The sequence below is a fragment of the Alligator sinensis genome, unplaced genomic scaffold, assembly GCF_000455745.1.
Source record: "Alligator sinensis unplaced genomic scaffold, ASM45574v1 scaffold1277_2, whole genome shotgun sequence".
NCBI lineage: Eukaryota > Metazoa > Chordata > Crocodylia > Alligatoridae > Alligator > Alligator sinensis.
Window position 1 is genome coordinate 405,235 of NW_005843023.1, and position 26,575 is coordinate 431,809.

At 43.7% G+C, this 26,575-nt stretch overlaps 1 protein-coding gene across 36 annotated transcripts in view; it reads right to left on the reverse strand.

Annotated features, from left to right (window-relative positions):
* The window catches only part of SORBS1 (sorbin and SH3 domain containing 1), a 112,350-nt gene that overhangs the window by 67,559 nt on the left and 18,216 nt on the right, over window positions 1-26,575 (reverse strand). For 20 of the 36 annotated variants that reach the window (XM_025193184.1, XM_025193171.1, XM_025193166.1 and 17 more), the window contains exons 3-9: window positions 23,001-23,072; window positions 18,621-18,716; window positions 14,844-14,963; window positions 13,025-13,140; window positions 9,606-10,439; window positions 8,684-9,055; window positions 5,028-5,175 (exon numbers count right to left, since the gene is read on the reverse strand). In XM_025193184.1, coding sequence (XP_025048969.1) covers window positions 5,028-5,175; window positions 8,684-9,055; window positions 9,606-10,439; window positions 13,025-13,140; window positions 14,844-14,963; window positions 18,621-18,716; window positions 23,001-23,072 — 1,758 coding nt within the window. Of the gene's footprint in view, window positions 1-5,027; window positions 5,176-8,683; window positions 9,056-9,605; window positions 10,440-13,024; window positions 13,182-14,843; window positions 14,964-18,620; window positions 18,717-22,990; window positions 23,073-26,575 lie in introns of those variants that run through there. The other 16 variants (XM_025193177.1, XM_025193183.1, XM_025193176.1 and 13 more) reach the window with 8 other exon arrangements.

Genomic DNA, 26,575 nt, shown 5'->3' on the forward strand with positions numbered 1-26,575 from the left:
ATAGGCTCCGCAGCGCTTAGAGATCTTCACGAGACGTGAAGTTCTCCTCTTCCAGATGGTTGTGGAGTCCTCCCTTGCGGGGGTTATCCTCGGAGTTCTCCAACTTGGGCGGAAACCGCTCAAGCCTCTTATACGGCTAGCAAGCCAATCGCTAGCCGCCACGTGGAAATAATTTAGAACTGGCCAATAGTGGGACACAAATTTGCATGCGAATGGCGGGAACTCCTTTGCACCGTGCATTTCTCTTTGCAACTAAGAAATGCACCCTGCAAAGAAAGCTCCTAGTGGCGGGAAATAATTTAGCAGTGCCGAAGCACGCACAAACAAAATCACACCCTTGGGTTGTGACAGACAGCCATCAAACAGAGGGTTTCTACTGCAGAAATGAATGCTTTTGTTTAGTAATTATGCAGGTCTTCTGAGACAGGTGGTTCAAAAAGGCAGAGCTTAAGAAATGTTTGCTCATTTCTCCTGTGAGAAAAAGAATATACACTGGGTAAATTACCTCTAGTGAAACAAAGGGTTCTTCTATGCAGAAAGGAGGTTTCCTTTATATTAGCTCTTCTGACAGTAGCTGAAGTAAAGAAGTTGGAGGAAAGGGAGGTACAGGTTGTTCCATTCTTCTGTATTACAGGAGTCACAGAGTAGACAGAATCACATGAGATGATTAGGTGTTTCCATGCTTATTCAAATGTTTGAAGACTGTCAGCAAAACCAAAAGGGCCTGCCAGTTGTCCAGAGCATGCATGAAAAGATTAAAGTATGCCAGCAAGAATGAAGAACTCAATAGTTATAGATGCTTTCAGAGCTCCCAGAAGGGTACTGAAAGAGGAATACTCAATTCAATTTTCTTAAAAATCCTTACTGTCCTGTGAACAAAGGAAGAAAGAAGACAAGATATTCTGGAAGAGGTATAAGGTACAGAGTTTCAGTTTTGTGGAACTGCACCACCTTCACTGAAAAGTGTGGGGCTGAACAGTTTGGCAGGCCTGTATTTCAGTAGAGAGAAAGCTGGTCTCATATAAAACAAGTTGGCTAAGCTAAGCAGAAAGATGTAAAACTAGCCACAGAATGGGAGGATAAAGAGAGGGAGTTGTTTCAGAGTCACTGACAAATAAGAAGCAAGTGATGCTTATGGATTAATGTTCTTATTGCTTAAGCACAAGATTCGATATGGGAGCAGACTCTTCTACAGATGACTCAATCACACAAGCAAACTATATGACTGACCCCTAAATCAATCATGTGTAGGGGGAAAAAAGCTGCAATATCACAAAGCTTTCCACCTGAGTGACATGCTGCCAATGCCAAACTACCCCTGAAATTTCCTAACTGAAAGAGTACTGAAGCCAACCTGAGGGAATTCTGTATTAAACCTCATCTTGAAAGATAAAGAGGAATTGCTCTTGGGAGTAAACAGTGTTTGTTTAGATGCAGGTGACTATGACAATTACATTTCTTATGTACAAACAGAAGAAACTCAAAGTCCAAACCAGTAATATATGTAGTGCTTTTAAAGGGCCAATTTCACCAAGTTGCAAACAAAGTTTCACCAAGTAAGTACTTTCACCAACTTTCACAAAGTAAGAAACATTGGCCAGAAGAAACGATTTAAGCAGAAAGCATGAATGATAATTAAGAACCATTTGAGAACATTCTACTCAGTGACCAAGAAGCCACAATCCCATATTTGAGAAAGAAGATTGTGCTGGTTAAAATACCACCAACCTGACTAGTGATAAGGGAAAGCACTTATTAAAAATAACCTCAATATACTGTACAACAAGTGGAAAAAAAGAAATTGATAGCACTGAATGTAAGTTAGTTGGTAGGAAGTGTAGAAAACTGATAAGAACCAAAAGGATGCAAAGAGAAATCTATGGATGACGGAGTTAAATAATCTAAAAAGCAGGTTTTTTAAAGATATCAAGAACAACACTGGTCTGGCTCCATCACTACATGAACATGGCAACATTTTGGAAAGTAATGAAGAGACTCATAGTCAATCATGTTAGTCTGAAGTCAAGTAGAAGGCAGGGTAAATTTACACCTGATAGACTAACTAAAGTGTGTGTGTGCACACACACGCATGCATGCATGTGTACACACACGTACACACAGCACAGGCTTTCATAGGCTGCTCACTTTTGTAACAACATTTAAAGACTTCAGCATTTGATGAAGCAAGCTTGAGATATAGAGGTAGAGGTAGAGCTCACTTCATCAAATGCTGAAGTCATTAAATGGTGTTACCAGATATATCATCTAGATATATCTATATCAACTTTAGTTTGTCTGTAAGCTGCAAATCTACCCTGCCTTCTCCTCAACAGCAATGAAAAAATCAAAGAAGGGGTCAAAGGATATTTCTACTCTGCATTTGAGAAAAAGACAACTGATGTAGTCATATCATATGATGATTAATACCTTCCACTCTTGACAGTAACTAAGGATGATGTTATATACCTGTTAATGTTAGGTATTTTTAAATTAGCATGTCCAAATAAAATGCATCAGTTTTAAAGTGGTTGTGGATCTCTTGCCCATTAATGTTGATTTTCAATACATCTTGAAATGCTGGTGAAGTTCCAGAGGACTGGAAGAAAGCTAATATTGTTCCAACATTTAAAACGTTTAACCAAGATGACCCAGCTAGCTCTGGCCTTCCAAGCTAACAACAGTCCTAGCAAAATAATGAAATGCCTGGTATGGTCTTGGTGAATAAATAATTGAAGAAGGAGAATATAATCAATGACAATCAATGTAGGCAATGAAAAATAGCTCTTGTCAAATTGACATCATTTTTATGAGATTACAAGTTTGGTTGACAAAGGTAATAGCATTGATGTAATGAATGGACTTTGTAAAGCATCCACACTTCAAAAACAATGCTGGTAAACTGGAAATGGCTCAGAGAAGACCCACAAGCATTATTAAAGGACAAGAATATGCATCTTTATTGTGTGAAATGTTAGTGTTCTATAATTTAGCTTGTCAAAGAAGGTTAAGGGAAGACTTGATCACAGTCTACAAGTACCTAGATGGGGACTAGAAATGTGATAATAGACAGTTTTTCAATCTAGTGTGGAAAAATCTAATAAGAACAAACGTCTGAAGGCTGAAGCTGAATAAATTTAAGGGAGAGAGAAAGCACCAGTTTTTAACCCACTGAGACCAATTATAACCAGGGTTGTGGTTAATCCTCCATCACTGGAAGTTTAAGTCAATATTTGATGCTTTTCTGAAATTCTGCTCTAGTTCAAGCACAATCAACCTAGATTTATAGGTAGAATTAATACAGGAAAGTCCTGTGACCCATGTTAGGCAGATTACACAATTACAATGATCCTTTCTGGCTTTAAAAATTATGGAAGAAAATTTCTCTGTGCAGAAAAGACACTTAAATAGTCCACATGAACTACAAATAACAAACAAGGTTTATAAAAAATCAAAGGCCAATCTCACTAAAGGGAAAGGGTGTGCAGCTTAAAAGACCTGAAACCTACCTTGAATCGTACCTGCTCATCTAAAAGCAGCTGAAAGATTCTGAAATCTGGCTGCTCGTTTGAGGCACCTACAGCAATCTAAAACTGGCATTCGGAAGCATATAGCAAGGATGCTTCAAGCTCCAGAAGGGGGGAAGGTACTTATGGTCCCCTTTTGCCCAGGAGGGAAACAAGAGCTGAGTGCTGTTTCACAGCTTTCTCATCTGTCCAGCCAAGACAGTCAAGTTATATCCCATTGAGGACAAGTTAAAAGCAATGCTTTCCATAAAGGGAGAAGGTTCTAAATAGCTACTGAAATAGATTTCAGCTGCAACAGGAAGTATCATCCCAATTGTCAGCAATAGGTTTATTTAATTGTGCTCAAGAAGTGAACTGCAGTCACTCACTGTGGAGCCAAAGACAGAAATCAACTTTAGAAGAACTGATTGAAACATTTCAGGAGTGTGAAGGAAACTGAACTGGGAGCAGCTGCTATCAGGGAAAGAATGGCCTCAGTCCCTAATGAGTGATCTTTGATTTTCTGGATAAAAGCCAGGTACTAACATCCTCAGAAGAGCTCTTCCATGGAGTCTGTGAGACTTAGAAGTCCATATCACATTGGAATTCAATGGGCATTGAGAACTACCCTTCCTTAAGCTCTTTGAAACATACCAGTACTAAATAATACAAATCCCAAAGGAGGCCAGGTTAACATCATGTAGAAGGAATGAGGAGGGGGAGCAAAGTGTCTCTAACTCCAAGGATGTGGGTATGGTACCTATCCATTCAGAGGGAGCTGCTCTGAGGAGGGAAAGGCTTTGATCTGCAATTAAAGATGAGCTCAAACAAGGAAATTCAGACCCTGATCAAAGTTCCCCAAGAGTTTAAGGGATGCTGTATTCTGGGGTTTCAATGCATCTAGAAGAGATAGGGTCGAGTTGGGAAGTTAAATCCCAAACCCCTCCCCCCCTCCCCCAAACCTCTAGGGTATTTTGTAATCCAAGGTTTCCATTTGGGCCCTGTTATTTATGAATATGATGTATTATAACCAAGTCTGTAGGCATGCAGGAGGACACCTCTATCAGGGTGCTGCTGGCCACAGCCACTCATACCAGCACAAAGGCAGCAACAGGGAGAAAACCCAGACACTTCTGTTTCCAAAGTCCGTGCTCTATTGTCTTAGAGCAGTACAGAGACTATGACAATAGCTATGATTTTTTCATGGAGTCACAGAGGGCACATAAACCAAGAATTTTAAAAAAATCTGTGACTCTCATGCTGCACTCTGCAACTCAGTCAGGGATCACAGGAGATGTAGTTCAGTCACAGATGCTGATTTATGGGAAAGAATGGGGACATAAACCCTCCAGACCACCACTGCTTCCAATGTACACAGAAGTGATATGCACTGACATTTTTGGCTATTTCCAAGGCTACTGCTATTGTTCTGCATTTCTCCAGTTCAGTACATTATACTTCAACAGCTGTCTAAATTCAAGTTACCTAGAGCTATGGGAAAAGATATACCTGCAGGCTCCTTACCTCTGTTGTGCTGCAAGAGGACGATGGTAGGATTGACAATGGTAGTGGAAGGATACACAGAGGAAGGCTTGCTGATTGATGTTAAAGAGCTTTGGTGTTCACTGCCAAAACTAGGTTGGGAAACTTCATTTAGCACAGGACCTGGGTCCTGAAAATGAGAGGATAAGTTATTATTGTTGTGTCCATGTGCCACTACATACGGGTGTTTCTGGAAAGAGTATTTGTACAATGAATAAGAAATACATCATAGCAAATTTCAGCAGAAGGCATAAGCACAAAATGTTACCTAGACCTTTAACATGCTCCTTACCCTGTTAATTCCAATTAGTATATTAAGGAACAGCTATTATTCTTCTGCGCTGGGTTTCTCCACCCAAGAGTTGTCACTGAATTCAGTCATCATGATATAAAAAGCATACACTTGGGGGCAGGAATGAGCTGGTACTCTGACTGTGTGGAGGAAACGCACACAAATGCACGTGTGCATGCATGCACACACTTTTTAAAGCAGTATTCCTCTCACAGCAAGTAGTAAGACATACAAACTCATGCGATTCTGAGTGAAACCCGATTACAGCAGCTGGCTTTGTAAAGAAGATCAGAAAAATAAGTTTAGTGCCATTGCTTAAGAGACATTAGACAGTGTGACGCCAGCCCAACCAGAACTATGCAAAAAACAGGTGGAGAGTAACCAATAGGACACTAGCAAGAAAGGTACACAACACGATTTTATGGCTCAAGCCTCATCTGAACTATGCTCTCCTCCACAAGGCAGCCAGCTCCCTTTTAATCTTTCTTTTAAATCAACCCTGGTATCACAGCAGAGACATTTGTGCCACTGAAGTAAAGGCTGTGTAGACATGGGGATTTTCAACAGAGGCTAAACCTGGAAATGCTCATGCAATGTGCATCAGGAGCACCAAGGTTTGTTAGCAGGAGAGGGGGTACGGGGAGACATGACCGAAATCCCAGTTTGGATATTTAGCATGACATTTTCCAAAGCTGCTTAAGTGATTGAGATAGGTATGTCCCATTTAAATTAATGGAAAATGAGCTCCCAAAAAGAGAATAGCATTTATTTCTACACTCCTGCAATACCACTGTCAAGCTAAAATACTCCAGGCCACCAGCTGTCATCCTTAATGACAGAGGACCAATGACCAAAGTTCCAAGCCACAGCAGCCTGTTGCTGTTGGCTTTGTCTTGGCTCAATTATAGGGCACTGGCATTCTTGCCAAGGGCACCCCATTGAGTTTCCTGGCTCTGTAAGTAAAAAGTGCCTGCAGGATGTGGCACTAACCTACCCCAAGATAGGGCCTCGTCCCATATAATTGAGAGATTGTTTATGATCCGGCTACACCATTAGCAAAACAATAATCTACAATAAGATTCACTTAACCAGAGAAGTAGCATGGGAGGCAGCTATTCAGCTCCACCAGTCAAGGGGCTACTGCACCTAACCATTCCATGAAGATAAAAAGGGACATTACTGTTCAACAGCCTAAAAAAATGAGAGCTTCTAACACTCTCCAAGGGGTAGAGCCATCTTCCTTTCACAGCTATGAAGATATCTCAGGCAGGAGAACCAAAGCAAAGTTTTGTGGGGGAAGGGGCATGATTCAACAGCCCGACACAGCACGCACCTGCCATGGACCAGGTGAGCTTGTCATGCTATATGCAATCCACAGAGGGTGAGTGAGGTGTGCAGCAAGAACAGGCTGAGCCTGAAAAGGTGAATGACCATAGCAGAAGTACAGTGGGCTCAATAAAACATTGTGATAGTTTCACAGCCAAACACACAGACCCAACCAAGAATCTGGGAAACTCTGAGGAGTCCTGTTAACCTAACTTTGTTCCTACTAAAGTCAGGTGGAATAAAACTTGGACTGGCACAAGCAAAATGTCTTAGAAGCCTATGCGCTACTGAATCTTGCTGGGACTTAGGATCCAATGTCATGTAGGTGCTTAAGATTTCACAAGGATAAAAATCTTACCAACCACAGTATTAGCTTAATTATGCTCCCACTGAGGACTCCTGAAAGTGCCACTTTCTTATTTCTTTCAATTTCCCCATGTCTCTGCTACTGCTTCCAGGACCAGCCAAGAGCAGGGAAATCATCCTCATGAGAAAAGTTATTTTGCTGGCATTCTAAGCCAGGAGGTACAAGAAATGCAATAGGAGGATAGTGCTTGTGAACAGAAGTGAATCCAGGATTTTATAATGGTGCAGAAGCAGCAACCGCCACTGCAAGGGTGACTGCACCCCTGCTCCCAGCCTCCTCCTTTCCATCCTCTCCACTGGGGCAGGCAGACCAAGCACCAGGGCAACAGCTAGGGATTTCAAGTCCCAAAAAAGCTAAGCATTACCCCTACCTTCCCCTCCATGCTCAGAGGCACATCCCATCCCATCTCTTCTCTGTTGCTTTAGAGGGATTCTGAGCCATTGCCCACTAAGAAATACTATAAGCCTCCCTTAAAACACAATAACTAATTGCTTGGGACAACTGAAACATAACAGGTTGGGAGTGCAGGTCAAATGTTTATAACTAGTGCACCAAGGGGGGGAGACTGAGCAGAGAACACTGGACAGTGCCCAGTGGTCCTTGAGCTCCTCTCTCCCCCAGCACATTGAGGACACTGGCAGTGGCAGACAAGGGTGGAGAATGGGAAGGGAGGGGAGGGGAGGGGAGGGGAACGAACAGGTCTCTAAGTATGGAAGGGAAGGTAGGGGGAATGCTTACCTTCTTGGGGACTTAAAGTCCTAGGCTGCTGCTCTCGCCATGTGACCAGAAAGCACTGCACGGTTAAACCCCTGCACCCCTGCCTGTGAGATTTCCACTACAAAGAGGCACATTCAGGAGAGTATCCAACCCACTGACATTTTTTTTTTTAGCTTAAATTTCTCCCTTCTGAAAAGGTAGATGGATTTAAAGACAAAATAAATCAACACAAAAAGCATGGCAAGTCACTTTAAACCTGCGAGAATATTGAGAAATTTAAAGAATGCAACAGGTGCATAATCCAAAATTTGGGAACATTCTCTCCCTAATCCCTCAGTACCTACACGCATGCAAGAGTTTCAGATGAGTAAGTGATATTCTGATCTGCCGGTCAATCTGCATTAACACCAATCTTTAGGTAACATCAAGACCCTTCATTTCCATGTGGGACAGATTGACTGCTTAACTTTTAATTGCCTCACTTTTCTCTGCCTTGCATGTTACTTACACATGATTGGAGGGTGCTGCCAAGAGGCCACTTAGATCAGCTAGTCGGAATATGAGCAGCAGGTGCTATTTCTTTCCAACAAGAAGTATAAATAACATACATAATACATGGCTTTGAGCAAATACTGGTTAAAACCAAAGGCCTGTATTTCTGCACTTCTGTGGAGTGCAGGGCAGGGGTGAAGAGAGAGACTGTAGAATGATGGGGGAGTGAAAAACCCCCAAAAGAATTGTAAAGTCCCAAGCGGGGTAAGGCAGGCAACATGCATGCAACTAGGAGAAGGACATACAAAATTTTCAGTCGTCATGCTGCTGACAAGAAGCTAGCTGGTGCCCCTCTTTCAAATTTTAGTATGCCAAGGAGAAAATCATTTTAATCTGAGAATGTAAGTTTAGGAAAGGTGCGAGGAGGGTACACGGTGAGCTTACTGTATGTGAAGTGACTCCAGTGATTTCAGGCTCCAAGCCTCTGTGCAAAGCCTCTGTGACTGGAGGGACCAATGGAGGTGGTGGTGAGAATGATGGCAGTTTCGGGCAAACTGGGGGCAAGATGCCAGATGAAGTGGGTGGTTGGTGATGGTGGGGGCCCCTCTGCAGGTGAGGGGGAATGAAATCATCTAGTGTCGGAAAAGTCAGAGGTGAGCCAGGAGGAACGGTCTCAGGGAAGATGGTGCCTTGCCCAAAAGGTACCAGAGGTGGTGGTGGAGTGCTGGAGCTGCCTTCTTGCTCTCTGTCTGTATTAACCTGGAGGAGTGGGACTACTATAACCCCAGGCTGAGCTGTGGTAATGCCAAATGCATCCTGTAGGAAACAAGGTGTTGTTATGCAATGGGGAAAATCCATAATCCATAGTACTGCAGCCACATAGTAACATGCAAGGATTCACCCAAAACAAAAGTAGTTTTAGCCGACAGTCTTTCCTCAGAGAGCATGTTCTTCAGCAGTAGAGTGGCTTAGGGGCTAGTCTCTGTAAACATATGGGATAATTCACACAACTTCTGTTCCCTGTCCTTTTATTTGCAATCTAGATTTTATCAAACCACATATCTATCCTCTCCTGTCACTTAAGGACAGCTAACTAGGTTATTGCAGCATTTGCTACTTTCGTGCCTACCTAAAATAGAAATATTTCACATAACCCAAGCCCACCAACTTTAGCCTATGAACAGCACACAAACACAAAGATACCAATATTTTGAGAGAAGTTAGAAGTTATTGGAGAAGATACCACAAGATTCAAGTTGCACAAGATCCAACCATGTGCAGAAATTAGGAAGGAGATACAGCATTAGGGGATACTCTAATGAACTGGAGAACTAAAAGAAAACAAGATTATGGAGAAGACATGTACCATTTTGCGTCCCTTCGCCTTGTATTGTTGCTGCTGCTGCTGTTGTTGTGGTGTAAGGTACAGCTCTTTTCTCATCCTGTTTTCACTGCCAGCCGTATTCTGGGACTCTATCACTCCTTCCCTCACAGTTTGAGGAGGTGGTAATTGAGTTCTGAAGGGATGGCTTGCACCATAGCTAACTGCGTCTTTACTGAGGACAATGTTAAAGTACGGCCTGGGAGGGATAGGAGGAGGAGGAGGAGGAGGAGGAGGAAGAGATTTTCCAGTATCTGTTACAGAGGAAACAATGTTGGTGACTAGTGCTCGAGTGACCTCAGCTCCCAAACCGGTGCTGTCTGTTTGGTCATGTGCAATGCTGGTGGGATTTTCAGATGCGACCGAGCAAGTGCTGTTAGATAAACAAGCTACATATAGACTGCTGACCTTTTTATTTGCTTTCGTCTCATGACTGGAATTCATTCCAGCTGTACTACTGGGATCTGCCCTGGCAGTGCTTTGTTGTTTGGATGATGTGCCTGATAACAAGCAGCTACTTCCCAAAAGTGACTGACCAGCATGCATTGCATCCTTGGGGGTCAAACCAATTGACTGGGGGGGATGCCCAGCTGGAAAGCCTTGCTTCCCACTGGGGATTGTCCCAAAAGGTGTAGGTGACGAGGTGTAATACTTCCTACTGGTACTCGGTGATGCACACTGTGTGTAAGGCTTGGGTGCATTCAGGTACACACAATCCATGACGGGCACTGGCAACAGGTTGGTTACTTTAGTGTCAGTGCAAGGACGCCATGCAAAGCTTTCCTCTTTTGGAAGAGGAGGACGGGGAGGAGAAAGGGGCTGTCCAGGCAGATTCAAGTGGGAAGGGGAAAAGAAATCAGCCAAATAAAAGGAAAAAGGGGAGGGGGGGAAGAAACATTGAAAGAATGAAGTTGGTCATTAGATTTGGGTTAACAGGATTTAATGCAGTGAGAACAAAAAGCTAACACAGTATCTTCAACTCCAGCACACAACTTACTCACTCCCATTGCTGCTCCCTGAGATAAGTGACAGGGTATCCAGCTTTCAAGACCCAACCTATACAACGTGTCTCACTTCTTTCAGAACTCAAGAGGGAAGCTGGGACAATCAAGATCCTAAAATTCCCTGGGACCTTTGGGGAAGCTCGGACACGGATCTGAACATAAGCAATGATCCCTCTGTTCCCGACCCAAATACTTGAGGGTGTTTGACTCTAGAAGAGAATCCAAAATCATCTGCCTGGGCCCATCTTTACTGTGCACTATGCAAAGTGCTGAGAAATGGTTTAGAATGTCATACATAAATTCATATGCAGATACAAAACCCTACCACTGTGACATGTTGCATTTTGCACATTCCATTATACAGAGAAAAAATTAAATAAAAAGTCATCTTTTATTTTCACTGGAGGCTGACACTCCAGTTCCCTTCCAAAAAAGATCCCTGGTCCTCAAAATGCCTTCAGAAAACCTGCATAGTATTAATCTACTGAGGAATTGGGTTCGTAAGAAATTTCTTTAGAGTGAACCTTGCTGCGACCAAATCCTTGTCTCTAGTTAAGCAAAACAAAAGTCCTTAATGGTTTCCCCTCCACTGCAGTGTATTAGATTGTAATTTCAGTGCAACATGCAGACTGCAACTCCAATTACAGTCAATTTTTGCTCATAGCCAAATTGTTCGGTAGCAAAATGAGTAACTTTACTGCATGGAAGTTTTATTATATTTATTGCTTCATTGCAAATGACTGAAAAAAGCTAATCTCTGAGAAGGCAAATGACTAAAATGTCAGCCTTAAGAACAGTCATTTCCTACATGCTTACAAGTTAACCCACAGGAGATGGGGAAGGATAGATTTTATGTACATAGCCCCATGACTGTAGGCTTACATTTGCCAGGGCAGTGGTAAAATGGCAGGGATAAAAGGAAAAGAATGTTTTAACAGCCCTAAATTTCCAAACCATGATAAATGTTCTCATTTTAAGTTCATCTCCCCCAGGCAGCTTTAGGCCACAAACTACTCTGGCTTACACTGCCACAGATCTAGGGTTACTCCATTGATTTTGGGGAAGCTGTGGCTTTCATCCTTCATCCTAACACTGATATGATTGGCAGAGGCACTCAAGCTCAACCTTGCCCCTTCCTCCCCAACCTTGTCTGCCTGCCTGCCCGCCTGCCCAGCACCACCCCCACTTGCCTGCCTGGCCAGCAACCCCCACCACCCCCAACTTAAAAGAGCTGGAAAGTTGATGATAGAGTGTTTTCTGTGACAAGCCCTTTGATCTGGCAGAAACTTCTACACGAGTTAGAAATTATGTGACTCTATGGATCTTATTCTTAGCCTCAGCCTAGGAAAATACCACTGTATTCTCAATACTGGAGCATAGCAAGTTGCTGGTAAATGCTAACTTGTTAATAGCAATAGCTGTACTCCTGATTTACACCCACATAAATTATAGCTGCGTTTGCCCCTCTTTGTTTTTTGGAGTAGTGTAACTGTTATCAAGACTTATCTGTAAGAAGTACTCTGTGAAGCTAGAACTGAGCTATCCTTGTTCATTTACATGCCCAGTTAACTGACTGCAAAACAGCTGCCCATCTTATGCAGTAAGTGGCTCTCTCCTATAACACATGCTTGCTTCTGGTGCTGTTGGCTGAGTGGTGCTTTTTATCTTCCACTTAAAATTTCAGGCACGGTGTCTGTCTGCATCTTCACCAAGAGCCAGTAGTGATTAAAGCAGTCACCCTGAACTGTGGAAAAGGTTTTAATAGGGGTCCATTTCACACTTAGCAGAGCAGTAACAGATGTCAAGCAAGCAGTATATTAAAAAAAAAGGGTTGTTGAGTTTTCCTACTAACCCAAAAACAGCATCCATGCAGTCCAGTAAGATATCCATAGCAATGGAAAGGACTCAGCAGTTCTCTCCCATTAACAAACCAATCCCAAAACTTTATGTTAGACTATGGAAAAAAATTACCTTTTCCATTACAGATTTTTAAAAGTTTATGCCATTTCCTGCATTAAAGAAACTGGGCTTTTCCAGTAACATTTTAGGTCATTCTGTGGATTTTTGTTGTTTAACTCTCCTCTCAGCTTGCTGCAGGTCACACAAAGCCCATACAATAACAGGTCACTACCCTTTTTCTGACCCTTCCAAAATTAATTACATTGAACAATACTTTGCCTTCTACTGCACCTCTCAGCCAAGGATCTCAATGTGCTTTATTGCGCATTAATAAATTTCTATGAAATAAGCATTATCACCAGCTTACAGAAAGCAAAAACTAAGGCAGAGACTTACCCAAATGTATGGCAAAGCTGGGAATCGCACACAGGACTCTTGACTGCTACTGCTGTGCTTGAACCCAGAAGATCCCACACTCAAAACCTCTGAAGAGATGCTTACCTGTGATTTGCCCTCTGAGGAGAGGTTCGGACGCACACTTCTAAAACCCTTGGCAGCCAGAGAAGATGGTAGGGAATCGCCATTGGAATCCACATTAGATGATAACCTCCATTCATCTAAAAGTGGAAGGACAACTTCATGTCACAGAGAATTCCCTCTAGTTACATGGGGAGCAAAGAGAAAGGACTGTTTGGTTTTTTTGCTGGACAATAAAACAGACATCCAGGGAACACAAAAGCAATCAAAATAAAGCAGCTAGCATTTGTACCTGTTTCTGGTTTTTCTGGCTCCAGATCTAAGTGTTTTGCAGAGAGGAGGGAAGGAAGAATGGGGGTAAGGGTGGGGGGGATAGAAAAAAATAAACCGTTCCATTTACAGAAAACATGTACCAATTGAAATTAAGAGTCAGGATACTTCATTTCACACACAAAATACTTTCTGACAGGGAGGCCTAATTACCATAGAAACTGGCCCTAAACATGATGCCCTCACAGTTTCTGACCTTTGTAAACACAAGGCAATTCATTCAGAGCAATGAAGAAACAATTGTTCATTGACATTCTCACTTCAGAGGCAAAAAGGCAGCAGAATTATCTGCTCTCAAGCCACTGCCTGGCATCCAAATGCCTCACATAATTGCAAAGGCAGGGTCTCCATATGTAACCATGAGCCCAGCTGGGACAAAACATATCTGTCCTTATAAACATTACTATGTATGAATAGCTGGTGCAAAGAAACATCTATAAATTGATACTCATTTGAGGGGGAGGCCAGGGTATGAAACAGGGTGTCATTTTACAACCCAGCCTCTGTGGGTAGGTGCATGGATACAGGTTGTTATTGACTGTATACCCATCTCCCACTGAGTTCCTCCTCCCTCCTTCTCACATTAGTCTTTTTGATGTTCACGTTATGTGTGAAGAGCTCTTCCAATTCCAAAATGTGTTTCATAAAGTGATTGAGACTAAGGAAAAGAAGTATTAATGAACTCATTTCCATAGTAATGGGCTCATTGCCATTCAAGCTGCTGAAAATTTATGAAGCCATCAGCAAAAAGGAGAAGCAATGGAAGCAGGAGTGAGGAAGTAAGAGAATGGAGCAAATGAAAAGAGGAGGTCATGGGTGGAACAGAAAAGGAGGGGAAAGAGGAGGTAGAAAAAAGAACATTAGGGCTGGAAGAAATATAATCACCCTTCCCTTGACAACTGGTCCTGTAATTGTGTGTGCTTCACTTCCAGCAGCGATTCTGAACACCCCCTAACTTTTAATGGCATCTTTACTTCAGGAGTTCATTCTCTATGCAAGACCCAAGGCAGAGGCAGGGTTTGTTATGCTTTGCTTGTCCCCACATTAAGTAATTACACATCTGCTATTTAAAGATGACAAAGTTTTGTGGCAACACTGTCAGCTTGGGATACCATCCTAGTGCCCTTGACAACCACGGCAAAATGCCATCTCAGCAGCAAGCATGGCAGGACATTTCCTGCTCCCACTCTAGGCCCAGAATGAAAGAATACACCACGATCTGTTTGGGAAGAGGATACGATCGTTTTTGGCACTCTTGACAGCAACATGAAGCAGTAAACAAACAAACAAACAAACATATCTTTTCCCTAAAGGCAAGCATGAAACCCACACCAGGAAACTGTAGGTCTTTGTCTCCACCTACTGGCCTGGTCTTTTGTAAGAGGTTTTTTGCAACTCTGCTAAAGAGGTCAGCAGCCCAAAAAAGAAGAGCTCGTGCTCAATACCTGGCTTTGAATGCCACAAGTCCGTTACAGTCATATCTTATGGTTAACCTTCCAGACATTAGACTTACTTTCAGATTGCTGGACATCTTGAGAACATGGGGAACAGATAGTCTGACTTTCCTCATAGGCTGGAGATGCCCGTAAAGTCACAGCTCCTTTTCCGCTACAGATTTTAGCAGGGTCCGTGTCTATAGAAAACATACACACAAGGGAGATGCATTGGATCAGAGAACACTGAGCTCAGAGGAGTCATCAGAACTGTATGCAGTAATTTTAGCATGGATGCGCCTGTAGTGAAATCTTCCAGTAGGTTTATGCAGATGAAGATTAGCTTTGGATTTAAAGCATAAGGAAATCAGAGTAGTATTATATACACACCCTTTTTTTTTTTTTTTTTTTTTTTTATAAAGGAAAGTAACATGGATATAGTTGTAAAATTCCAAATTATTGAAAATGAGCTAGGAAAGCAGTAAGAGCTGCTAGGTATGTGAACCACATTTCACAGGTTTGCTTACTTTATTAGGCCTGTTCTACACACCAATTTTATGCCACACTAACTTTTGTACCATTATAATTGCCTCCGTACAAGCAGGGAATGTACTGCTTATGATACTGGTTTGAAGCAGTACAGCCTGTGAGTACTGACAAGAAACAGTGAGTCTCAGGCAGGATTGATGGAGAAAGATTTAAAACTACCCCACATAAATGGTGTAGCTCATGCATCATTATAGGAGCCTCCCATACACCTTACCTCAAGGCTGCACTACAATCCTGATGCAGAGACATCAATTGCAAGGAGCAGAAGGGAGTTCAAAACACAACCGCTAAGATCATGCCTCTGTTCTTCCTGTCAACTGGATCATGCCAACCTTGTCTTTGCTGCCCCAAATCAACAGAGCAAGTAAGAAGTGTTTAATTTTGTACATCCGAGTAGTCCCACTGACCTTAAACACTTCAAGATAAACCTAGAATCACAGAAATGTGGGGATCTCAAGAGGCCATGTAGTCGAACCTCTTGCTCAGAGGCAGGATCAAATGTACTTACATCATTCCTGACAGGTGGTCATCTAACCTGTTCTTTAAAACTCCTAGTGAGGGAGATTCCATAACCTCCCCTCACAAGTCCAATATTTAACTATCTTTAAAGTTAGACAGTCCTTCTAGAATACTTAACCTAAATTTCTCTGGCTGATTTTAAGCCAATTCCCCTGGTCCTATCTTGGTGGACTAGAAACACAGCTGAGCACCTCCAATTTTATAACAGCCTCTAACATATTAGAAGCCATCTGTCCTCATAGGGAAACAGGTCAGTACACCATCATTGACTTCAATACAATAATGCCCATTTACTGGATCTGGCCCAATGTCTGTGCAATGCCTCTGTTCTGTGACAGTGCCAGAGCTAAGGCTGGAGGCACTGCTGCAATAGAAATAAACAGAGCATTACAGTTGGCCTCAAGGAACTGCCCCTCAACAGTGGCTTAAGGGGGTTGCAGATGTACATCCTGGATTAGGAGATTGAAAAGGGGGTCAGAGAGGGACTCAGTGCTGCAGTTATGGGCCCCAATTTAGTCTGTGCCTAGCTCACTGCACTGGAGCAGATTCAGAGAATTCACTTGCTAAAAGGTAAGTGCATGGTTAATAACTTGCTGAATCATGGCTATGGGGACTACAAACCCAAACAACGCCTTTTTCACTATGCATTTGTTCCTGAACCAGGACTGATCTAAGAGGTACAATGAAAAAAAGCCCCCAGAGGCTTTGTTTTAAACTAAATGTTTTATCAAATGATAAAACTTGTATGATTAGAGGCCTGAAGAGCAAGCCATATGAGGAAAAGCTGGGAGATATGGGATTGCTCAGCTGAGAAAAGAGAAGATTTTGGGAGATTTGGTGGCAGTTTACAAATATATCAGGGGAGAGCATCAGGGGCTAGGCAAACAGCTATTCACCAAAGCGCTCCACGGGAAAACCAGGAGCAATGGTCAAACTCCTAGAAGGAGGTTTCAAACTGGATATAAAGAAAAAACTTTTTACGGTTTGTGTGACCAAACTCTGGAATAGACTCCCAGCAGGGGTGGTGCAGGCACCTACACTGGAGATCTTCAAAAGGAGACTGGAAACACATCTTGCTGGGGTTATTTGACCCCAGCAGTCTTTGCTACTCAGAGCAGGGGGGCTGGACCTGATGATCTAATGAGGTCCCTTCCAGCCCTAAACTTCTGTGCATCTGTGAAATGCTCACTTCAATTCAGATTTTCTCTTTGAAATTACATTTTATTTCATGATCTTTTCATCCCCTCATTTTCAGGAGCTTCACAAAGTTGGGACAAGTGGGTGTACTACAGTGGCTTAGCTGTGATGCTGGATACAGCATGGGGGCAGTGCCAACATGTATGTAATACAAATAATTAATAACACCACCTCCACCATGTTAAAAACTATGTTATTAGCCTGAGCATCATATCAATATGAAATGGAACAGAAGAGTAGGAAACTAGCAGTATATTAAAAGGCACTTCCACTGATTTTTTTTCTTCCTGTAAGGATCCCAGAAGATAGTGTAGGAGTGTTTATCACCCTCTGCTAAACAAATGTGTCATAACTATCCTCTTAAGCTTTGTGGGAACAGCAGTCATGGACCTACCTATCTGTGTTAGCAGCTGTAGTAACAGTATTGGTTATTATTGGTTCAAAGATGAAGTCAATGAAATTTAGGGGAAAATTTAACCGTTAGAAGTGTCCATCAGATACTTAACATGCATTCCATTTGATCCTTTGAAAATTTTCTTAGTCCCCGGCATTCGGTTCTATAAAGTGTTTCCGAGGTCTGTCTTGGAATTGGAGCAAAAATAATTCCATGCACTACCCCGATAGCATGTCATGAAAATGTAAAGACAGGTTAGAACCAGAAACCCTAAATCTGAATGCCCCTGAACTTTGGGCTCTAATAATTCTACATCCTGATCCAGAGATGCACATTCTTGTAGGCTCAAAGGGTCTTAAGTTTGGTTTTGGGTTTTTTTCCCCGTTTTTGGTTTAAATTGTAAAGAACCACCCTTTCCATTGCTAGATATTAGAGCTGATTGAAAGGTTTCTGTTAGATCAGTTTCTCATTGAAAACGTCAGTTCAATGAAATGGAAATATTTTGCAAGAACATGCTGATTTTTTAAATACATTTTACAGGCAATTCTTGAAAATGTTATATTGATTTTATTGTTTCAACTTTCATCTTACAATATTTTGCAAAAAAAATCTGAGATTTGTATTTTTCATCCTAATTTGAGATAAAGCCAATTTTCAAAATCTCAGAATTTCTTCCAAAATACAAATACAGTTTTCCCATCAGTTTTGCTAGCAACTGCACTGCACTAATGCTTTAGAACTGGCATCATTTCCCTGAAACATTTAGCAGCATAAATGTTCTGTAAAATTCTGACAAACAAACAAACAAACAAGGAAAACAAAGATGCTGAACTAGGGTTGAACCTGTAAAATACAATTGATGATGTCTGTTTACTTGCATATGGACCAAAGATTTTGAACTCGTCAGGAGCTTGGTTGAAAATGAAGTTGCAATAACAATAATTTTATACCAAGTGTTAGTACAAGAGCTTACACAGAGCCCAGCTTCAAGGCTACTCAATTATGCCTGCAGAGAAACAAGAATTATTGAAGACAGTACACTGTGCCATTGTGAGCTAACTCTATTAGCTATTGATGAAATCTACAGCTCTGGAAAGCAGCAAAAGAACGATGAAGCTAAAGAATATCTTAGCAGGATGGTGAAGCAGAGGGAGGAGGTCATGGCCAATTAATACAATCAGGGAGGGGAGGGAAATACCTGTAGGCAGCACTAGGTCAGGAGAACTTTTCAGTTTCTTCACAGGTATTATTTTAACAGCAGAAATAGAGCGTGCAGATAAAGGAACGTCAACAGCTGCAAACACAAAAGTGTAGATGGTGCATCCAGAAGGGAAGAACACAATTTGGGAATTGTGCCACAAAGTTTTCTAACGTACTAGGGAAATCAGAATTGACAATAGCAGGAAATTTCATACACAAAAGCATTCCAATGTGCAGTGATGCAATCATTAAAAATAGCCCCTTGTTCACTCAAATTCAGGATGTCTCTCTTTTATGCAGGGTACAGTAATGCTTACTGAACCAATCAAGTCCTGGCTATCACTATCCTCCAGGGGAAAGAAGCTAAAGCATTAGTTTTCAGAAGATATAGACCAGGGGCAGGCAATTATTTCGGGTGGATGGATGCTTACCAAGTTTTGGCAAGCTGTCAAGGGCTACATGAGTAGCCCCGCCCCCTGGTCACCATCTTGTGACCGGAAGTCCCACCCCCCAAGCCCTGACCTTTGCCACCAGAAGTCCCTCCCCTTGTCCTCAGAAATACTCCTTTCAGCAAGGGGGTTTGCCATCTTGGAACTAGAAAAATACCAAATTATATTCTAAGAAAATCAAACATCTAAAAACATTCATTAATTTATTTTAAAAAAATATGTTTGTCCTGATTTATATGTGTTTGTGTAATGTATGTAGAGTTGATTACACAATAGCTTAAAATGAAGTCTTACTCTTGTATATTGTGGAGGGGGGGAGGATAGGGGGAGGGAGCAAGTGGGTGTGTGTGGATATGTGGGGTGTGGTTGGGTATGGGGTTTGTGGGGGATCTGTGTGGGGGGAGGGTGTCTGGGGTGTGTGAGTGCAGGGTCTATGTGTATGGCAGTGCGAGGGGGGGATGTGGGTGCATGTGTATGCCGGGGTGTGCGTGTGGGACTCACCCTACACACACACACACACACACACACACTGTCCCTCCTTCACTGCGCGCGCGCGCGCACACACACACACACACACACACACACACACACACACACACACACACACAGTTCCTCCTGCACTGCTCTTTCTCTCTCCCCCTCCCTCACTGCATGGTGGCACACGCATGCACACGCGCGCGCGCGCGCACACACACACACACACACACACACACACACACACAGTTCCTCCTGCACTGCTCTTTCTCTCTCCCCCTCCCTCACTGCATGGTGGCACACGCATGCACACGCGCGCGCGCGCGCACACACACACACACACACACACACACACACACACAGTTCCTCCTGCACTGCTCTTTCTCTCTCCGCGGTGGGGAGTGGAAGCGAGCAGGCACGTGGGAGTGCAGCGATAGCTGAGCAGGAGCATGGGGCCCACACCAGTGTCCTGAGGCCAGCCCCAGTGGCAGAAGCACGGCAGGAGTGAGGGGTCCTGGCTGGCAGGGGCTCTATGGAGCCATGCTGGCTCCCCTCTCTCCCTGATGGTGCAGCCCAGCATGGCACCGTAGACACCTGCCAGCCTGCACCCCACACTCCTTCCACCCCACTCTGAGCCCTGCTGGCACTGGCCCTGGGACACCGGTGTGGCCCTGCGCTCCCGGCCAGCTGTTGCTGCACTCCCATGCGCCTGCTTACTCCCACCCAGCTGTCATCGCACTCCCACATGCCTGCTCGCTCCTATTCCCACCCCACCCTCCCACAGCTGCTTTCCCCACTTTCCTACCTGCCACTGCAGCACTCCAGCACCACATGGTTCCTGGCTGTATGACCATGACTGCAGGACTTAGCAGGAGCCGGCCTAGCCCCGAAGACTGGGGGGGATTACCCACGGTCCTCCCCTGCCTCCCTCCTCCCCTCTCCCCCGTGTTATCTGAATACCCCTCTCCGGCACATGGAGTCAGGAACAACCCTATGGTCCTTGGCTAGAAGCCTCTTCTAGGCAGGGGCTTCCAATTGGCAGGGCAGTGGGGGAGTCTGGGAGGGACAGGGCTGGGCGGGCCTTGTTGCTGGGTCGTGCTGCTGGCTTCCCATGGGTCCTACAGGCCCTGGCTCCTCTCATCTTTGACAGGAAGCCAGGAGCAGATAAATATTAATTTTCTAAATTTTTTAGGGGCCCAGTGGGCCAGATAGAATGGCCTGGTGGGCCAGATGTGGCCTGAGAGCCATATTGCCTGACATAGACAAAGCTTAGTTTAAACCTTTAGCCAAGATGCTACACATTACATGCAAAAAAAAAATAATAATGTTAAAAAGCAAAGCAAGAAAACAAAGATTAAAGGTGGTGCTGGACTGTAATATTAACCAGCCACACTGTATGAATCCTGTTTTTGTGACATATTTTTATAACATCAATACCAGAGGGTAGACAACTATGACCCCATAGCCCTGAAAATGATCTCCAAGCGTAAGGTAGCAGCAAAGTAACCAGTCTGGACAAACCCATTCAATCTGGCAAGAAATCACAGATTTCTGTTTAGAATCTATTTTTTCCAATATATTAGTGTTATTAGAAACATCAGATTTTATGAACAAGCACTAAACAGGGGTGCACCAATAAAGAATTTTTGGGCCGATAGTGACAGTCGATTTTTAACAAGCCATATCAGCTGATACTGATCTGATTCCGATATGCAGCCGGGCAGCATGGAGAGTGGCGTCCGGCTGGTAAGTCTGTTGTGGGAGAAGGGGCGAGTAGGGAGGGAAGAGGGCATGAAGAGGGGCCAGATCGAGGCCCCCACAGCGAGGGAGGGAGTGGGGCTAGGGCAGGGGCAGCTGCTACACAGCAGGGGCTGAGCAGGGGATGGAGCTGCAAGCAGCTTGTCTGGGGGGCATGGGGAGGAGGTTGTAGCTCCCACCACTGCATGCACTCCAGGAGGGTGGGAGGGGTGCCCTCAGATCAGCACGCAGGGTGAGGGTAGGCTGCTGCTGTGGTCTGCCACTGTGTGCTGGGGTTGAGGCGGCACCAAGCTCTTCCTGGCAAGGGCTGGACTGGGCAGCGCTTGGTGCAGGTGGGCAACAGTGCTGGGAGGGGGTCCATGGGGGGGCTGCATCCACCTCAAAATTTGCCATAGGCCTCCCAACCCCCCCCTCCTGGCACCACCACTGCCTGCCTTGAGCGCAGCCCAGCCCAGCCCCCCCGCCACGAAGACCCTGGTGCCATCCTGGCCCCAGCCTGCAGTGGCAGCCTGGCCTCACCCTGCGCACATGGGGCACACACTCCCCATGACCTCCCAGGCTGCACGCAGCAACAGGAGCTGCCTCCCCCCGCACCCCCCAGACAAGCAACTCATGGCTCCATCCTGTGCCCCACCCCGGCTGTGCAGCGCCTGCCCCAGCCCCACTCCCTTCCTCACCGTGGGGGCTTCAATCTGCCCCCCGCCACACCCCTTTCCTCACAACAGACTTACCAGCTGGACTCAGCTGCTCTCCACACTGTCAGACTGCACTCCTGGCTGCCTGTGTGTTGTACTGTGGTTATGCGCGTGAATAGGGCATTTATTGGTGGCATTAATCAGCCAAAAGAAGCCGCTAATGTCAATTTTCCTTATATCGGTGCCAATCCGATATGGGACTGATGTATCAGTGCACCTCTAGCGCTAAACATTTTCTAAAGAGTTTTTGCTTTCTAAATGGTTCTACCACATTATGCAAATTGAGCCTTTTTGAGCCAAACTGAGCTTAAACCAGACCTGAACATTACCTCCTCTCTGAGCTACTGCAGCGGGACTAGATCCAGTGTAATTCAGACCTAAACCATCTTTGATTTGTGACAATTTTGCTAGCAAGGTTTTTATAAAACAGATTCCTGTGGCTGAGCTCTAATTCCATTTCACTCTGTAACCAACTCATTCACACCTGTATTAAAATTCTACCTAAAATGAAAAGGAACTGCAGGAAGAATAAGGCCTTAAAGCAGAAACTTAAGAGCAAAATCTCCCCCACCACACTTCCCAAAATATCTCTGTGAAAGGATAAAGCTAATGCTGTAAGATCAACTCAAACCCACTAACACTAGTGGAAAAAATGCATTCACCTCAAAAGGCTTGGGATTCCCATCTCCCTGTCAAAGAAAGATTTCCTCAAACAGTAAGTTACTTCTTGCTCTTTAACACCGAGCCCTAGCTTGCTGCTTCCACATGCAACTCCCACTGAAGTCAACTGAAGTCACACACACACACACACACACACACACACACACACACACACACACACACACACACACACACACACACACACACACACCAGCAGCAAGCCAGCAGCTACTGAGCCCTTGAGATGACAAGGGGAATCCAGTGTGGGTAAATTAGCTGCACCACTCCAATTGCGGTATAAGAGAAGCTGCATAGATGGTTTTGAATCCCACCTTCACTCACCTTTCTCTTGTCCATTGCTGCTTGTGATGAGCCCATTAATGACTGTTTTCACAACACCGACTTCTTCGTGTTCTGAAAGGCAAATGGGTAGAAAGATCACGCTAAGGAGAGAGGAATTGGCCTGACTGCCCACAGCCCCGAACACCTAATGGTGTTTGGGATTTCAGACAAAGAATTTATTAAACTTACATAGTAACTGCAATAAATGGAACTATGTAACCTATGATCAAAGATGTGGGGCGGAAAATTTTCTTGTACTTTATTTTCCATGGTAAATTTTCCATTTCTAAAAATTCATTGTTTCATAAAATTCATTAGTAACGATGAATGGATGCCAATACAATATTAGGCAAGCTTGGCAGTTTCAAAGTTGTAATTAATGTTTTTCAGGTGATTATCCCTAGGAAGTGTGTGACAGAGTACATATATGTTTTACTGATTTGTAAACAGGAGGGTAAATACACTCGCATAATAATCCAAACCAAAAATCAAGTTCTGAATTTACCTAATTGGCTGTGCAGGTCAAATCAAAACCAAAGCTAAAATTCTTATTTCATCACAGACTGCAAGTGAAAGCAAAGTCAGAACTAAAACTGTGATTGATTTCAGTTCAGCAAACAGAGAGCAGTGTCTCATTTCTTTTCTTGAGGTGGGGAAGTTGGAAGTGTTTGCATAAAATCTGTTAGATTTTTAGTACTTTTGGTTTGAACTAGTCATCATAATGCCTAATCAGAAAAAAAAACAAACTAGTGTGTGGCATCACTATAGTGAAGTTCAATCCACTGAAGGAGGGAAGAAAGTTGGTAGATGTTAGCATACTCCTGCCCACGATATTTACAACGCAACAAGAATGAAGAAACATTTAACAACATGTAGAAACTATCCTGAAGGAGTACAAGCCCTATACAGAAAGCTAATACAATGAAGTGGTGGAACAACATCCTCTGAGAAAAGTCTACTTCAGGAATCCTATGTAAGTAAACAAATCAATATGTTAAACAACACACACTATAGACTGGCATCTATATTGTTTTAAAACATTATAATTTTAAAAGTTGTTAATGCAACTCTGGACTATTATTTACTTATTTAAAATATTTGTATCCTGCTTTTCTGCTTGCACTAAACACTCAAAGTGTTTTAGCCTTAAACAATATTTTTTTTAAAAATTACATACCACATACTCTACATTACATACTACATTGTCTCTTAGATAGAGAGTATGACAGAGTTCAAGCAATGGTTATTCAAAGGATTGGTCAAGCAGAATCACTGACTCTGATGTCAGATGGATGGACTGATACACAAGGAAATCCTTTATTGAACATTATGTTAGCAACATATTGTTGAAAGCAATTGCTACTAAATCTTCTCGTCATACAGGTGAATGCATAGCCAAATTACTGAGTGAAGAGACTGAAAGTGCAGGTCCCTCCAGGGTACAAGCCCTTGTAACTAATAATGCGAGTAACATGAAAGCTGCATGGCAAATATTAAAGGCAAACTATCCTCATTTAATAGGATTTGGCTGTCTTGTTCATAGGTTGAATCTTCTGGCAAAGGACACAGTAAGTGTGAATACGATGAAGACACTATTGGCAAGCTGCAAAGTAACTGTGAAGGTATTCAACAATCATCATGTTGCTAATCAGACTTTGAGGCAATTACAGAAAGAGAAGCAGGGGAAAGAAAGCGCACTTTTATTGCCAGGAGAAACTAGATGGGGCTCGGCTACAAGTGTTTACATCATTTGCTGCACACAAAGAACTGTTTGCAGTGTGCTTCAATAGATGACACAGTATCCCAGATTATTCCAGTGAACATTCAGAAGCAGATTCTGGACAACAATGTGTTCCGGGTTCAAGTTCAAGGAACATTCAATTTTCTACTACCAGTTTCAGTGGCTATCAAGAAACTTGAAGGAGATACAGCAATCTTTTCAAATATTCCAGAGTTATTCAGAAAACCAAATGAAAATCTAATTGAGCTTTTGCCTTCTTCACCTCTATCCAAAAATAAAGTAGTATCGAGCTGGATGTCAAGGAATCGAGGTAGATATCATGTACTTGGATTTTAAGAAGGCCTTCAATACGGTATCTCATCCTATTCTCATAGACAAACTGAGTGGCTATGATGTAGATGATTACACATTCAGGCAGGTGGCAAATTGGCTTAGGGGTCACACTCAGAAAGTAGTGGTGAATGGGTCGGTATCAACCTGGAAAAATGTGGACAGTGGAGTCCCACAAGGCTCAGTCCTTGGACCTGTGCTGTTCAATGCTCTCATCAGTGACTTGGATGAGGGCATGGAGAGCACTCTGTCCAAATTCTTGGATGATACCTAGTAGTAAAGTTAACATACCAGAGGGGAGGAAAAAATCTGGGGAGATCTGGACAGGTTGGAAAAGTGAGCAGAACAGAACAGAATGCAGCTCAACAAGGACAAGTGCAATGTGCTGCACCTAGGAAGAAGGAATCACCAACACACTCACAGGCTGGGGAGGACCTTCTCAGCAGCACAGCAGTGGAAAGGGATCTTGGAGTCATTGCTGACACCAAGATGAACATGAGTTGCCAATGTGACAAAGCAATCAGTAAAGCTAACCGCACTTTATCATGCATTAGCAGGTGCATGACCAACAGGTCCAGGGAGGTGATACTGGTCAGGCTGCAGTTGGAGTACTGCATCCAGTTTTGGACACCACACTTCAAGAGGGATGTGAACAACCTTGAGAGGGTTCAGAGGAGGGCCACTCATATGGTTAGGGGCCTGCAGGCAAAGCCCTAAGAGGAGAGATTGAGGGCCATGGATCCCTTCACCCTCTGCAAGAAAAGGCTGAGAGGCGATCTTGTGGCTGCCTACAAATTCATCAGGGGAGGAGGGGCGGGGGACAGCAAAGAATAGGAGATGCTCCATTTACCAGGGCACTTCTTGGAGTAACAAGGAACAATGGCAACAAACTGATGGAGATCAGATTTAGGTTAGACATGAGGAAGAGCAGATTTAGGTTAGACACGAGCTGATCACCTTCACCATCTGCCGTAAAGCTGGCAAGTCAGTCAGCAACACTGAAGTCTTTGACGTCAGGAAAGCTGACTTTGACAAGCTAAGGAGGCTTGTCAGTGAGGCACTAAGGGACCACGACCCCAGGGGGAGGGGAGTCCAGGAAGAGTGGTTGCTTCTCAAGGGAGCGATCCTCAGTGGACAACCTAATTCTATTCCATCTCAAAAGAAAGGCAGCAAGAGGGCACAGCTGCCACCTTGGCTCTCCAGCGATCTTGCAGACCTCCTGAGGCTAAAAAGAAAGGCCTACAAAGGATGGGATTCACGTGCAAGGAGGAATATTCTGTACTGGTCCAGTCCTGCAGGGAGCAAACCAGGCAAGCCAACGCTACAAATGAACTCCAACTAGCTTTGAGCATCAAGGACTTTAAAAAGTCCTTTTTCAGATATGTGGGGAGCCGGAAGAAAAGCAAGGGCAACATTGGACCCCTGCTGAATCAGATGGGACAACTGACAACTGATGCCCAGGAAAAAGCCAACCTATTAAATGGGTACTTTGCGTCGGTCTTTC